Source organism: Orbicella faveolata, unplaced genomic scaffold (assembly GCF_042242905.1).
Source record: "Orbicella faveolata isolate gen_17 unplaced genomic scaffold, um_ofav_v1 contig_26, whole genome shotgun sequence".
Taxonomy (NCBI): Eukaryota; Metazoa; Cnidaria; class Anthozoa; order Scleractinia; family Merulinidae; genus Orbicella; species Orbicella faveolata.
The window spans coordinates 19,207,104-19,222,716 of NW_028301554.1; the positions used below are offsets into that span (position 1 = coordinate 19,207,104).

Below are 15,613 nucleotides of genomic sequence, written 5' to 3' on the forward strand. Positions count from 1 at the left end.
ATAAATGATTTGATGATTTTGGATGCAGCGTGGCCGAGTAGTTAGGGCGCCGGACTCAAAATCCGCAGGTCACGAGTTCAAGTCCCGCTCTGACCACTTAGCTAGAGTTGTTTCTCGGTAGACCGTAGTTCAACTCCTCGGTCATGCTTGTAAATAGCCAACTGGTCTGCCTCCCGCCGGTTGGGATTTTTAAGCCTATACATTTAGTTGATATATTTGTTTCTTTCATTTAACGTGGTATGTCTGTGAACTAGCAAGGTGTAGCTAAGCGCAGTGACCTCTATAAACAACTACATTTGAAAATTTTTTTGAGAGAGAGAACATTATTTACCAGCGATTTTCAAGACCTCCACCACAGTTGTTCACTAAATGGACCTTCCAGCTAGAAAATTACACTGAGATATTTGATTAACTTGTACGTTGTGGAATGTTGTTTAATTTACAACATTATTCCTCTCAATCATTTGTAAACTTATCACTCTTTACATTACTATTAATGTTTAAGCCATCGTTCCATGATTACCGAAAGCAGTTTAACGTGTTTACTTTGGCTTATCACCTCTTATGCAGAACTCAGTTGCTTGAAATCACCCAACAAATGCTTAAACTAATCACACAAAACATTGTTTTTTGAGCCAATCAGGAGCGAATCAAAACCAAGTGCGATTTGAGTTACGGTTGCAAGTTACGTTTTTTTTGTTGAATTCTCTAACTGGTCACTAAATTTGGTGTTACAATCGGCATAGAAGAATAGAGCAAACAAGCTGGGTCCTTTTCAAGTGAATCGTGACTGTACTTGCTAAACGGATTGCATGTTTTCCCCCGCGTTTGACACTGATACCGTTTGGCTTCGAGTTTTGATTGGTTCATGGTGATGGTGTATTATTTACGACTTGATAAAGGCCGGATGTGGCTATCTCGGCTCTAGTCACGACGATGGAGTTAATCCACGAAGATGCTGTTCGTCCGAGCTGTGGCGGGTTTTCGTTTAAAAACGCGTAAACCTGAAGAGACGTCTAGCTTACTTAGAACAAAACGTAACAAAAAGAAAATTTCAGCACAAATTGCGCGCAAATTAACTAGAAACTAAAGGGCGCAGGTAAAAATTACGACGTGGAATAGCACGGAGACCAACTACATAAAATGAAAATCAAGAAGAAAGCCTCGGTGACTTACAAACACAATTCATGCTACTGGAGAAAATCTCCCTGGAAAAAAGGTTTTCTCCTAAAGAACTTTATTGGGCTGACCAAATGTCTATTTACATAAAATAGCGCAAAACTCAAAAGGTGCTCAATACGGACCACTTTTAAATCGCTTTTTTTTTTTCACTGACAAGAAGGGTATATCAAAGATATCAGTGTTATAACAGAATTACAAAACAGTAGAGCCATGACCATGGTGTCTTGTCCTCTAACTAAGCCAAGCAATCCGGGAAACAAGCAGGGACGCATCATTTCAGAATTTTAGTTGAGCCAGCATTGTAGTCAGAGACGTTGCTATGCAATAGCGTGTCATTATGACATCACGCTGACATGACAACATTCGGTGTTTTCGCATGAGCTCATAAAATTATCTGATTAGTTTACGTAAAATCGTAAGCCTATGCGGTCGCTTTTAAGAATGGTTGCTTTTGTTAGCACTTGTTTTCGCCGGCTGTGATAGCAACTCATGCCACGAACCAAATAGCTTTCGCTTATACTGTAGACTAGAGTCGCTGAGTTTCTTTTTGACAAAACGCTTCTTTTTACTTTCCGATGCGCTTTCATCCGTTTGACTGTCAATGTCACTGCAGCTAGACTGACGTAAGTCGCTCAGATGCAACATCGGGAACTCGGATGGACTCATCTTTCGTCTTCGTGCTCGTATTTCTCGAAGTAACTCGTAAAAGCATTTATCCACGCCGTCGTACTCTGCGGCAGAAGCTTCGCCAAACGACCAGCCGTATCTTTGCGCCAAATTCTGTCCTTCTCTTTTAGCAACGGTGCGATGCTCCTCCAGGTCGGTTTTGTTTCCAATAAGGAGAAGGGAGGCTGGACCCTGGTTTGCGCGGTCACATGACTCCTCGATCATTTCCTTATAACGCGGAACGGTGATGTAACTTTTCCTGTCGGTAACGGAGTACACGATAACGAAACCATCTCCCGTTTGGAGAAAATTCTCCGTGAGTTTGGACGTTGAGTTCTAAAAAAGGAATATTAAAAAGATCAGCGCCGACTTCAAATTTACTTTTATTTTTTTCAGTAATGATTCCTAGCTTATCAGAAAGCTTCAGAGACTGGGCCACAGGAAACTCAGGTTTTCCAAACAACCGCGAGAAACATCGCCGCAAATATGTGGATACCAGGCCCAACATGGTCTCGTTACAGCAAAAGTTTTTACTCATTAAGTTTTTCGGCTAATGGATAGACTGCAAGCAGTCTCTCTTTTCCTCTAAAATCCGTGGGGAAGAACGCAAAACAAGTAAGAGTCCGGGTGTGACTGTGAGCGTGGCGTGCGAGCTAGTAGCGCACGCCCGCGCTACTAACGGCTCGCGGCATCGCCACTCGCCACTTGCACTTCCGCTCATAGTCACGCTCGCGCGCTTACTTGTTTGCGTTCTTCCTCGCGGATTTTCGAGGAAAAGAGAGACTGCTCGTAGTCTAGCCAGTAGACATCTCTCAGTTCGACATTCGTCTGGCTTAGCTCACTCAAATTTCTTAAAGAAAACAGTAAAGAAAGGCTTACCCTGCAAGCCGTGTCCAATATATCAATGGTGACTTCCTCACCATCTACTCTCACAGTACGGCGATAACAATCCTCTAAAAGGAAAGAAGTCATATCTTCAGGAAACTGAAGCTGCCAAAGGAGCTAGAGTACAACTGTTAGTTTAACCCACGATGGTGCGCCCTCCCCACATCTACACATGATTGCAGGTTACTGTTACGCCAATCACAAAGGATAGAATGGGCACAACCCATGTAATATTAACGCTATTACCTCCACAGCCTCAAATGTAAGTCGTTTCGTCCAAGTCGGGAGACGCCAAGTTCTGAGGACGAACGTGCCAACCCTAAGGGTGACCAACTCTTCTCCTGTTCGTTCACTGGGCGTTTAATTTTCACTGACCCCCTTACCCATCTGTTGCTGTACTTTCGAGTCTTGTTTTTGTTCTTGTTTTATTTTTTGCCATTTACAAATATATTTATAACATATCAATGTATATAAGCCAAGGAAGCCCAGGGAAGCCAATAAGGCTTATGTAAAGGAGTACCATAAAGATACCCAAGACTTAACATGCAAAATAATAAAAATGTTGTCATCGGCACACAAAATGATCATAATTTAGGATAAAAAGTAGTTAAGCAAAACTTAACCCGCGAATGTGCAAAAGCAAAGGGAGGAAAAAAAAGCGAAAAAAGCACACACAAGCACACTAAGAGAAGTGACATATAGAGTCAGTAGAAAGAAGTGATTTACTAGTGGTAAATCACTACTTAAAGCAAAATCTGTTTGAAGAACAAGGAAGTCAGAGTCCAACTGAAGTCAAAAGAACGTTATACTTACCAATGGTAGGATCATATTCCCCAATGAATCGATGGCACAGAAACCTTACCAACAGCGCTGCAAAATAAGGAAATGCGACAATGTTATCACTAGACTCACCAGAATATAATTTCTCTTATAGTACGAATGCGTCGTCAAGCGCTAAAGGTCAAAAGAGAAGGTGAAAGAAATAATCCATAAACAGAAATTAAAATGACAAATATTTAGTGAAAACAGCAAGATAAAAAATAGTTTACCCCATCAAGTAATAGACAAGCCACGGCCGTACATTGCGAATATTTTGAGTTGAAAACTGATCAATCCCGGAAAGCTACCCTCATCGACTAATAAGGCCGTATTTCCCGGAAGGCTTCCGATAAAGTGCATAGTCATCTATAAATAACTTGGACAGTTTCTTTTGGTCCGGTTTCATTGAACAATGATTATTCAGTGAATTGATTGATCAATTTGACTCGCTACTTCAGTTCTTGGTGAACGCTAGCAGAGCATTTTTTTTTTATTAATCGTGTTGGAAAGCACGATTCAACATGTCGATCCAATAAAATGCCACTTAATGACGCTACAAACACACAAACGCACTTTTATTTAAGTCAGCGATTAGTTAAATAAGCCATCCTTTAATTTCGTTATCTTCCTTTGGTAATCTCCTTTGAGATTTCCACGAGTGGGTTGAGAAAACCTTCTGGGCGTGTCTCGTATATCCTGTTTCGCCTCAATTTTCTGAATGGCTCATACTTCAATAAGCATGCAGACCTTGCCAGACATGAATACTTCTCATAGCTTCCGTGAGGTGGTCTTGAATTGTGTTTACAGTTAAATATTATTAGTTATTTCAGTACTGTTCATATTCATAATATAAATATATGAACAGCAGTGAAATAACTTAAAAGCGTGCTGTGTTTGAGAGGAACACACTTTGTAAGGGACCGTTCATTTTTTATGAGGGAGGGGGGGCTGGTGGGATTTGGGAAGTACCATTTAAAAATCGCATGACCCCCCCTCAGCTTACCAATTTTTTCATATGGCCCCCCCTTATAGCGGTAATTTTTTGGGATGACCCCCCCCCAAAAAAAAAAAAATTGAACAAACAATATTTAGATTTCAACTTTTTTAATATTTCTCTATTATCCCCCTACTTCACGTTATTGTGCTCACTATGAAGACAAAATTAGAATCCCTATACTACAGAGAGCTGTTGTTTAAAAAACAAATCAAAAGGAAAAGAAGTCAATTTCGGATCTCCTAGTTATGGCTCGCCCTGAGCGTGTGGCATTTGGCCTCTCATTGGCATCTTCCTCATCTGAATTGATGAATGCAAGAATGACGTCACTTGAGTCATCTTCTCCCCCAGGGTCAATGGCATCACTGTCATACTCATCATTGTCACTTCCATCCATTTCACTGCTGTCAGCACTTGCCCTGTTGTCATTTTGTGTCCTGGCATTTCTCAGTGTTGGTTGGCCAGCTCTGAGAGGACTCTTCTGCTGCAAGCATGAATGTCTTACAATTGCCTTTACTTTCTCACTCTTGTTGCGTTTCAAATGCTGCTTCAGCCCGTGGTGGTTCAAGTACTTGTTTAGTTCTGGAACACAGAGCTTTTCAAGCTTGGTTAGATCTTCGCACAACTCAGTCCAAGGATAATCCTCATGTGATTTATCTTTTGCGTCCCTACTTAACTTTGCCTTTTCTCCTGCTCTCTTTTTCCTTTTTAATTCCAGCACTTCAAGATGCTGAAGATAATCCACCACAAACTTTGATTTGACAATAAACTTATCTGCAAACAGAGCAACGCTCTCTGGGTCAGATAAAACCAGCCTGCCACTTCCATGCTCTTTCTTCGCTTGGACCCTTAGCTGCCAGTCATCTGGATCACGCCCTTCTTTTGGGGTCTTCTGGTAGGAGAGGTAGTGGTATTCCGGTAGGCAGGAATGGTCAGGAACTGGTTTAGGGTATCTTTCTATGGGTGGTCCAGTCCATTCACAACAAAGAGAACAAATTTCTCCTTCCTTTTCTTGACAGGACAACTTTAGAAACTCCCTGTAGTTCTCCCCCTCCTCATAGTGCTCATTCATAAACTTCTCAATCTTACGGAAGTAACAGTGGCCTGGAAGAGAGTCTTTCCTTGCGCCTGCATTGTGATACTGAACCAAGTACAAAGTGTTGTGAGAAAACTGGAAATCTGTTGATGTGTTGTGTGAAACACATTGTTACATTTAATTTACAGATGTCTTTATTTGGAAGGTTTTTCCCTCTACTCTAGTGACAGGCATGTACAAATGTTGCCCTGTGCAGGTAGAACAAAAAGCTATGAGTGTTCTCAAATCTTGCAAATAGTGGATTACTATTTATAAATTTTAGCATACTTGTTATGGTTTAAATTTATCTATGGTTTAAAATTTCTTAATTTTCAATGTCTCAAGTTCATTGTCATAATTCAGAACAAAGAGAAATGAAAATCCAATTGGTTTGAAAATTTTAGCCAAAACTAAATTTAAACCATAACATACCCATGAAGGGCTTTTCCAATCGGGAAAAGAGTGCATTACTACATGAGCATCATGAAAGAGGCTCATTCCAAAATGCGCAATAATGGCGAAAGCAACGAGTCGTTTAAGAAAAGGTTTACAGCTGAACGATCCAGGCAGTTTGACATCTTACAAGCAAAAGAAGCAATCTCTCTAAGTGCGGATGGCTGTTCAGAAAGGGCGAGTGAGTTTTCCATGCCAGGGTACCAGTTGAAGCCCAGTGATGGACGAAAACTGAACTTCTCCATCAAAGAGCACAGAGCAATGGTGGAAAAGTTGAATGTCATATTGAAAGATGTAAAGGAACACGATTCCACACTCTTTCAGTCCAATTGGCTTGCTTTGAAGCAGGGCGAAGAATTTGCCCACAGTTTTAATGTAAAACAGATCAAATGTATAGAAGCTAAGTTGACGAAGGTCACGCAGGACATGGAAGCACTAGAAAATAAGAAGAGCAATTATAACAGCATATTCAAGGGCATACTCAAACAGCACATTAACAAAAGGAGAAGGAAAAAAGAAAACCACAGAAAGTCAAATGAAAGAAAGAGGAAGCGGACTGAAAACAACGTCCAACGAGTTTATGGAATCTGTGTTGGAAACCTGCTAGGAAATGATTTTCCAAAATGCCTTGCGTACCCTCCTAGAACGGCCGTCCCGGAAGAGTGTATTAAAGTTGTGGATGTTGCCACGTCGTTATTTAGAAGAGATGGGCCATACATCGCACAGCTCTTGGAAGGGAATTATTTCACCAATGCTGCAAGAAGCAGAATCACCAGAAACCTTGAGCAGGAAGTCAGAGATTATGTTTACACCTTCATGTACCCTGAAGAGTACACTCTGACGGAAAGCATTGCTGCTTCTTGCAGCATTGGTGAAAGAGACTCCCATAGCAGCACAAGCGGCAATGAAGAACTCGACGACAGCGAAGATAAAGATGAGTGCCAGTGAAAGTTGCATTCGAAAATAAGTGTTAAATACTTCTTTTCAGTAGCTACAGATGCTTTTTGTCGCCAAACGTTTTTTTTAAAGCAGAAGGAGAGTTTGTAATAAATTTGTATCCTGCCTTCTATGTTTATTCTATAGCAATTTTTTTGATATTCAAACATTATGCCATTTTAAAGTTTTACTAAAATATTTCACATGACCCCCCCTTTTTCCCTTATTTTTTTGGGATGGCCCCCCCTCGAAAGCCATTTTTTTTCGCATGTCCCCCCCCCCAAATCCCACCAGCCCCCCCTACCTTATAAAAAATGAACGGTCCCTAACAAAGGAGAAATTGGCTCCGTCTCTGAATTCTTTTTAATCCGCAACTGACTGCTAACGGGTTAAATGACTAAAGAAATTGCAAAATCGGTGAACATGAGATTAATTATCCAACACGTACGTGTCGCATTTTTCTAAAGACCTTTGGTAATAAAACTAAGTTGCATATTTGATTGCAAATTTCTCTCTGCTCTGATCCAAGACCTAGAAGTCAAGTACGTTCTCGACAGATGATGATGTCTACCAAAATTAAACAGTAGTTATATTTGCCGGACAATCGATCAATGACCTCGCTAACAACTGCTAATTCCTCTCGGCGATTACATAGTATCAAACGTCTCTTTCATTCCATGGAGGAAATAGTGATATTCCGTCTTAAACCTACACAGAACGGTACTACTGCTGCAATCAGGAAATTACTTTTAATAAGCATCCTCAGTTCTAAGTTACTTCATGCAATAATTCATTTCATGTAAAATGAAAGTGTAAGGCATAACTGAGCTATTTCTAAATTTGCTACACAAAAACTTCCTTTCCCGCGGCTTCAATTCGTTTCTAAGCAGCGCATGCTAACTCCTCTCGTTTGACAAATACATAAACTGGCATTTTCTAGTACATATTGGACATTAAAGTAGTCTTCTACCGAGCTTGATAAACGCGCCTTGCTAGGTCAAATCCCCTACATTTCTATTGAGATCGATGATCTAACATATCCCAGACAGACAGAAGTAAAGCGAATGATGCAAGTTTACAACAACCTGACGTACTTTCACCAAACTTCTTCCCAGTCTCTGGCGCTTTGCAAGCAAACCTAGACAATATTAAGAATCAGTAAACAATCTTCTGCCTCTGGTCGATCGCCGCCAAATTGCGAGAAATTAACGAGTGCGAACGCATAAGGCAAGGCCAAATCATTCGAGAAGTTTCTTGTATTAAACACGGATATCGAGATACGAAAATGAACCAACACAAACGAACCAGTATATAAGAAGGGCAAGCTATAAGTGGCTAGCGCTATCGCTTGTCAATAAACGGTGAAAACGTGATTCCAAATGGGAGCAAAAAATCTTTGTTAGACAATGACACGTTCCGATTTCTAAGAAGACAGTTTTAAATTTCCCATTCTTCGAGCCCTTTAACACAAATATAAATTCAGTAAATGAAACCTCCTTACCTGTTTTCCCAACTCCTTCATTGCCAAGCAAGGCAATTTTATAAACTCTCTCTGTCATGGTGAGTGTTATAAAGCAATAGCTCTTGGCAATGAAATGCTCACACGAAACGAAGATTGAAGGCGAACTAATCAAATCGGCAGACCACTCAACAAACAAACAGTAACCCAATCAGTGATAACCTCTTCTCCTGGCTTAATCTAGAAGTGCTTCCTTTGTACAACAGCTGTTAAAAGAAGAAACGTCGATTGACATTTTCAAAAATGTCACTTTGTTACTCAACCCACTACGATGATGCAGGACAGACTAAAATAATCACAAATCCCAGACGAATTAAAAACAACAAAAGCGCATCATGATGATGGCAGATAGCTAAGATAAGTAAGATACCGAGATTTCACTGGTACAATGTAGATGAAAGATTTATTACGTTGTGTGCTGATAAGCGTACTTCCATCAATTAACCACGACAAATATTTGGGCTTTTGCGGTGTCGCAATCCGACCCCTTTTCCCGTGTCCAATACTATCTCTTACACGATTGCAGCAATGTGTGGGGGTGAAAAGGAGATGAGGGTAAAAGTTTGCAAACAGAGCTTTTTGGCTACATTTTACTCTAAAGTACAATCTTGGGATTTTGCAAGACTCCAACACGTGTCGTGAGTCTGCGATTATCGGTCAGTAGTAACGCTCAGTAACGACCTTAAGGTTGTATAAGTTTTGATTGAGAACAGATTCGGAGCAATTTCACCATCTTGAAGAAATCAATTTGTATATTAAGCAGTAAAAGATATTTAGTCAGTAAGAAAATCCCGTCAAAGCACTTTCACACAAGACAGCGCTTATAATATTCAAGTAGATGAGTTCGTACTCTCAAGTTTTTCGGCTGACCTTGGCGTAATATCCTTTTGATTAAGCACGTAGCAAGCCAACAGTTATTTGAAAATCTTACTCAATTTCCAAGTAAAAAAATAACAGCAACAACAACGACAAAAAAGTGTAAATGCACATCTACAAATTTCAGGGCCTGCCCTAATCCGCGTTACCTCAATAAAATTACTTTCATATCTTGTTTTGGCTGAGTTACTCTACATCCGAGTCCCTAAAAATCTCCAAATCACTCAATTTTTAAACTCAAATCTCCAAATTCCCATTTTGTTTTAGAATTCTCATAGAACACAAGATTTAGAAGTAAAACTCTATGAAAACGGTCTGATCTGATCTCTGTTGAGTGGTCACTTATCAAGAATCAGGAAACTTCACCCCTCCGTTACTTTTAACAGTCTCGTGGTAAGCGTTTACACCGAAGTCCCAGCAAGTGTATCTTATTTATTGCTATATCCTAAATGGTCACACTTTGAAACCTGTATTTTTAACAAAAGGATTTCACTAAAAATCACTACGCACGAAAGAATGGAAATTCCTACAAGTTATTAACGGTGAAAGAGCTGTCCCGGCAACCGGGGCACATTCGGTGAGATATGGCGGACGGCTTACAGGTTCTTGACTATATTTTCCCCTAAGAGAATTGAGACCGAACATCTTATGAAAGATTGTGCGGTTCAAAAGTAATCGCACGTTTTTCAAAATCGCCAAGTAAGTAAGTAAAACGTTCAAAGATCACTGGACAGCTCCTGTAATTTCGACACTGCAATAGTCATAACAGTTGAATCTTAATAAGTAATCGTCAACTTGAATTCGTGCGCAACTGCATGCTCAAATGCTGGGCATATCCAGTTTCTGAGGTATCCCCGAAACTAATATCTAATTTCATCCCGTTAATGGACCCTTATACATGTGAGAGGCATTAAAATATCTATGTCAAGAATCTTTACAAAGAAAAAGGTTTTCCACTTTGTTACTTCTAATGTATCAAGGAGCCGTTTGAATTCAATAAGGTTCTACTCATAAAACAACAGCACAAACTAATTGAAACCAAGTTGGAATATTCTAAAACCTGATAAACTCTTAACTTTCTATAACACAACTTGTCTATGAATTATGAGTCTTACCTTTATACAATTGTAAAGGTCTAAAAACGTATTTTTATGTTGAAGAATCGTGAATTGTTTCTTTCTGGGCCTTATGGTCCCTCTCTGTTTCTGGATCTTCCTCAAGTACGCCGTTATGAGTAAGTTTTAAGATGTCGTAAATGTCTAACGCTTCCCCTGGTGAATGAAAAGACACAAGGTAAAAATTTAACAGATATCACGGGAGTGGGGCCGGATAAAGTCCAAAACTATGCAAGGCCTAGTCACCCCACACAGGGGGAGACCTTAGTTTGCCTTACATTCTATGATTTCTTTTAAATTAAATGATATTAAACTTTAAGTGCCAAATGTATTTAAGCACTCTTGTGCTAATTGGGGATACTGTAAATAAATAAACAAGTATTGCAAATAGAACATAAACTATTAAGAATCCCAACTGGTTGGAGGCTGACCAGTTGGCTATTTACACAACGCGGTCGAGGAGTTGAGCTCGGGACTACCGAGAACAAATCCAGATAGCGGTCACTTTCTTCCCCTCTCGTTCGTGTCAGAATTCCTTCTCCTTGATTAAAACGTTTTAACTTTACTGAGGGAATCGTTCGGGACTATTCTGGCAAGTTATTTTCATGGGGATTAGGAAAAGCAGTACACAAGGCATACCAATTTCAAAAAGAATGGATATTCTGCAAACCAGAAGCGTAAGCTTCTGTACAAAAGCAATATGCTTCACTGAATATTGAAGGAGTTCTGAACAAGGAGGACGAATTGCAGACTGTAACCTCTCATCAAATTCGAAAACCTTTTCGAATATTTTCGGTCAGCTTCGGTATCTTAATCTTGAGGTGTCCTAGGTACAAAACGCACACCCCCTCTACCCCCGGAAAAAAGCTGCAACCGAAGCGTGATTACTGGCACGTCAAGTTGAGTCCCCTTTAGGGAGGGGAGGTGCCAGTGACATCAAACTTTCCATGGGGTCCAAGTCTTACACAATAGAATTCTATCTGTGTACACTTGTCTTTTGAGAATGTTTACCTAAACCACGTTATCAATTCCCCCAAAAAAACACAGCAGGATGCCGTTATGTTGATTAAACAACCCTTGTCATGCAACACTTCATATCAATTATTTAATTGTGTATATGTTGAACATAAAAGTAACGAAAATCTTCAGCTATGGAATACTGCCTTGATGTAAAACCATTTTCTCACAACTAACAGAAACGAAATGCATGGGACTGACTGAGGAGACTTCGTCAATAATAAAAAGAAACAATTAGCACTTTCAAACAATCCTGCTGTGTTTTACTTTTCGTATTGTATCATGAAACAAAAGTGCATCAATGGTTTCCCTTTGACATACAGACAAGACATTTGGATTATTTCAAACATTTTCTCATCGAATTGCTTTTGTATGTTTTAGTGATACACGAAACATTTAACCACACGTTAATCTGCACCGATAAATTTCTGCAAACACTACAACTTATTACTTACTGCACTAAAATTTGCTTGTTATGTTATCAAGTGTATTAGCACTTTGTAGCTCGTACGGGTTTGTTGTGCATTAAGAGTAAAGAGAAATTAGGGTTTAGTCAGTTCAAGTTCATTGAACTGACTGAAAGCACACTACTTTTTTACTGCGAAACACGAGCAATACTTCGCCAGTTGACAAACTAACGAGGGTATGCTATCATTTCCACGATGAAATAGTTACTATTTATTGTTTGAGAGAACTCTTTAAACTCAGTTATAAAAGTCGCCCAATACACGAGGTATGAATGCTGAGTAAACAAACTCCCGGGATTAGCAATCGTTTCAACGATAAAATGGCTACTACTTATTGTTTGCTGTGAAAATAACGAAAATCTACAAAAGAGAGATCTTACTACTACTACCAAGACAAAGTTGACAACTTTTTAAAATCAGCTATCTATAAAACTTGCTCAACATGGTTGATTTGTTTTTTTTCATTATATTTCTTCACACACCTTGCGCTATTCCTTGCCCCTTGTGGAGTCCCAGTGGGTTGGATGGAGTTTTACAGTCAAGCGTCACTTCTTTACGTAGCACTGTGTCTATATCAACAGCACTGAAGAATGCCACGGACTGAAAGGAAATAAAACACGCGCGGGGTAAATAAAGGTCAAGATGAGGTTAATTGAAAACCCGACTTGTAGTCAGTGAAAGAATATGTCGGACGTCAACGGAACTGCAACTGAGCAAGCCTCAACGGAAGCACGTAAGGTTACCATAGCAACCTCATGCTAACCGAGAAAAACAACTTTAAAAGAATTTACGGATAATTTACCAGGGGGTGGTTCTTTTAGTATTATAACTTTGATTCCAGTGCGTGGAAGAAATATTATTCCCCTTTGATATAACTTATTATCACTCAGAGGTAACGTCATGATAACTGTCCGCATTCTGGAAAAAAAAACTATGGCACTAGTAGTTCTATTCTCTCGTAAAGTAATGATCTTATCCAACACAGACACAGATAATAGTGGTCTGAATTGTTGTACCGGAACGAGAACACGTACCGGTCTGCCTTATATATGAAAATTTCACTGTCAGATCACAAAGAAAACCTGAAAATCCAGAAATATGGCTGGGCCAAATGGTTCGAAAACTTTTTGGAAATTCTTTCACTAACTTATGGATTCTTTCGGTTGGAACGGGACGTCGGAAGTTTCCGTTCCACTTCCACGTTTCCCTATAGATTTTCTCTTGCGTCTAGTCCCCTTTGAGGGCAACCGCGCTGTCTTCTGATGCGATGATGACGCTAAAGGCCATTTCCGAGTTACCATGTGCCTCAGTTTCAAAACGAGTCCTCCTGCGAAACCTTTCGCATGAAAATGAATTTGATTTGTATGAAAACGAACTATGAACATTTAAGATAAACATTTTCAGCATTTTCACATGAATGGTTTCGCACGAAGGCCCGTTTTGAAACTGTAACTCGGAAATGACCTACTGAATGCGCCATCTTTCTCAGTTCGTCGGCTAACTCTGAAAAAACCTTCTCTTCCAGTATCTCCAGGAAACCACTATAAACTGAACTCATTTCGATATGAAGGCCACGAAGTACAAACATTTTCAAATCACAAATCAACTGTGTTATATTATTCATCGTTACCTGTGGTAAGTCGCTCATTCCCAGTTTGTGCGCGAACATTGCCCTAGTGAGGAGATTGGTAATTTGTAGTGCCAGAGCCGCGCGGTACTTGTCCTTGCTTGACACCAGGTAGCGAACCTGATAGGGATTTAACGGAAAAAGGACAGGACTGTTACTGTGCGGTTAATGCATATTCTTGAACTGGTTACCTTAATATGTGTTTTCTTTGAAAAGCTATTTGACACAGAAGATGGCGAGTTGATAACTACAGTGTACTTAACCATAGGCCCTTTGCAGGATCCGGTCACATGGTACGGAATTAATTACGCTGGCACGCAAGTTACGCAGTGGGACTTCCAAAACAAAGGAACTCGCACCGGTCCAGCCCGACTTTCCTTTGTTTTGGAAGTCCCACTGTGTGACTTGCGTTCCAGCGTAATTAATTCAGTACCATGTGACCGGATCCTGCAAAGGGCCTATTATCAACTTGAAGTTGTTACGGGTTAATTAAAGGAGCTACGTTACGGTTTGCGCATCTTGAGCAGTTTAGCCTAAATTTTTCAAGTTCGTTAAAAATGTTTTTCAAGGTTCCACCCGTCATAACAGCTCGTTTCTTCTGACTGAGCCCACCGTATCGATTGACGCTTAAAAACGTACCTGAGTTTGCTTACCTCGTCGTGTATGCTGATGCAAAAACGTCCGTCAATATTGTACTTGGTGAAAAGCCACTTCATGCAAACTAGCATGAGGTGTAGATAGTCCACAGCAGAGCTCTGAACAACCCAGTTAACCCGACTTGTCATGAACTGGAAACGAGAAGATGACCGGATATCAAAATTGTAAGAACAACTGTAGGAACTGTCACCAACTTGATTTAATTAAGGAAAATGTCCAAACATGTCTCATGCCAGAATTTTGCTGTGTGTCTGCCTGCCTATCTACGGTCTGTCTGTCTGTCTGTCTTTCTGCCTGCCTGCCAGTCTGCCTGCCCGTTGCCTGACCGCCTGTTTGTTTGTCTGTCTATTTGCCTGTCTATCTGTCTGTCTGCCTGCTTACCTGATCGCCTGCCTGTCAGCCTGACTGCTTGTCTTTCTGTCCTTTGGTCTTTCTGTCTGTCAGTTGGTCTGTCGATTTGATAGTCTGTCAGTCGGTCTGCCGGTCGGTCAGTCAAGCAGTCTGTCTGTCTGCCTGACAGTCGGTCTGTCGGTCGGTCAAGCAGTCTGTCAGTCTGTCTGTCTGCCTGTCTGTCTGCCTGTCTGTCGGTCCTTCGGTCTGTCTGTCTGTAAGTTTGTCTATCTATTTCAGCTGGGTTCTCTTATCCTCTACTGTGTGTTCATCTGTCTTATTTTTTAACTCACCTCACTGCCCACAGCTGATGGTTCCAGTGATCTGCTGATCCTGCAATCCAGTACAGGAGTTCTCGGCTCCTCTGATTGAGCAATACTCTCGAGCTTATTAAACATCTCAGACTCACTATAAATATTACAACAGCACAAGCGATCAAAACAGAAAACTTCCATGATAATTTGTTCCACAAGTCTTTTCTTACACGAGTAAATCAGTTACCTATTCAGTCTCTTTTAATCAAAGAATAGAAGGTGGATACTTTGATCTAGAATGTTCGGTTTTAAATATCACACCAGCTTTTCACTTGCTACAAAAATACAGTGGCTGCTAAATAAGAAGCATACAGTTTACAAGGATTACAAAAACAAACTCGATGAAATAAGCGAGCTTGTCTCGCGTTCGCCATTATTGTCACTTTACCTTCCTCCACACCACCTTCGGCCACTGTCGATACTGTTGGTAGAACTGAAAAACACCAAAAATATAATACACTTCAACTTCTTTATAAAAATCTGCTTTCCCTGTCCCCCGCCTGTCTCTGTTTTTTTTTGTTGTTGTTGTTTAACTGTTAGTTGGGGACAACGAACCTTTGAAACTAAAAGCTGCATACACTTGTCGATTTGAAGCAAATTGAACACGTATTGAATGGTTGA

At 40.3% G+C, this 15,613-nt stretch overlaps 2 protein-coding genes across 4 annotated transcripts in view; both read right to left on the reverse strand.

Annotated features, from left to right (window-relative positions):
• Positions 1-1,220: 1,220 nt before the first annotated feature.
• Positions 1,221-8,646, reverse strand: LOC110042168 (ras-like protein rasD). Its single transcript, XM_020747526.2, has 4 exons — positions 8,512-8,646; positions 3,547-3,603; positions 2,728-2,801; positions 1,221-2,184 (listed from the first exon to the last, which is right to left on the reverse strand). Exons 1-4 carry the CDS (start codon positions 8,567-8,569, stop codon positions 1,618-1,620), a joined length of 756 nt encoding a protein of 251 aa, XP_020603185.1. The 5' UTR covers positions 8,570-8,646; the 3' UTR covers positions 1,221-1,617.
• Positions 3,547-15,613, reverse strand: part of LOC110042165 (DNA polymerase subunit gamma-1-like) — a 31,217-nt gene continuing 19,150 nt past the window's right edge. For 2 of the 3 annotated variants that reach the window (XM_020747522.2, XM_089296300.1), the window contains exons 15-21: positions 15,381-15,425; positions 14,972-15,086; positions 14,285-14,419; positions 13,635-13,751; positions 12,487-12,604; positions 10,521-10,676; positions 8,603-8,735 (exon numbers count right to left, since the gene is read on the reverse strand). In XM_020747522.2, coding sequence (XP_020603181.2) covers positions 10,555-10,676; positions 12,487-12,604; positions 13,635-13,751; positions 14,285-14,419; positions 14,972-15,086; positions 15,381-15,425 — 652 coding nt within the window. In that variant the 3' untranslated portion in view covers positions 8,603-8,735; positions 10,521-10,554. Of the gene's footprint in view, positions 3,604-8,602; positions 8,736-10,520; positions 10,677-12,486; positions 12,605-13,634; positions 13,752-14,284; positions 14,420-14,971; positions 15,087-15,380; positions 15,426-15,613 lie in introns of those variants that run through there. The other variant, XM_089296299.1, reaches the window with a different exon arrangement.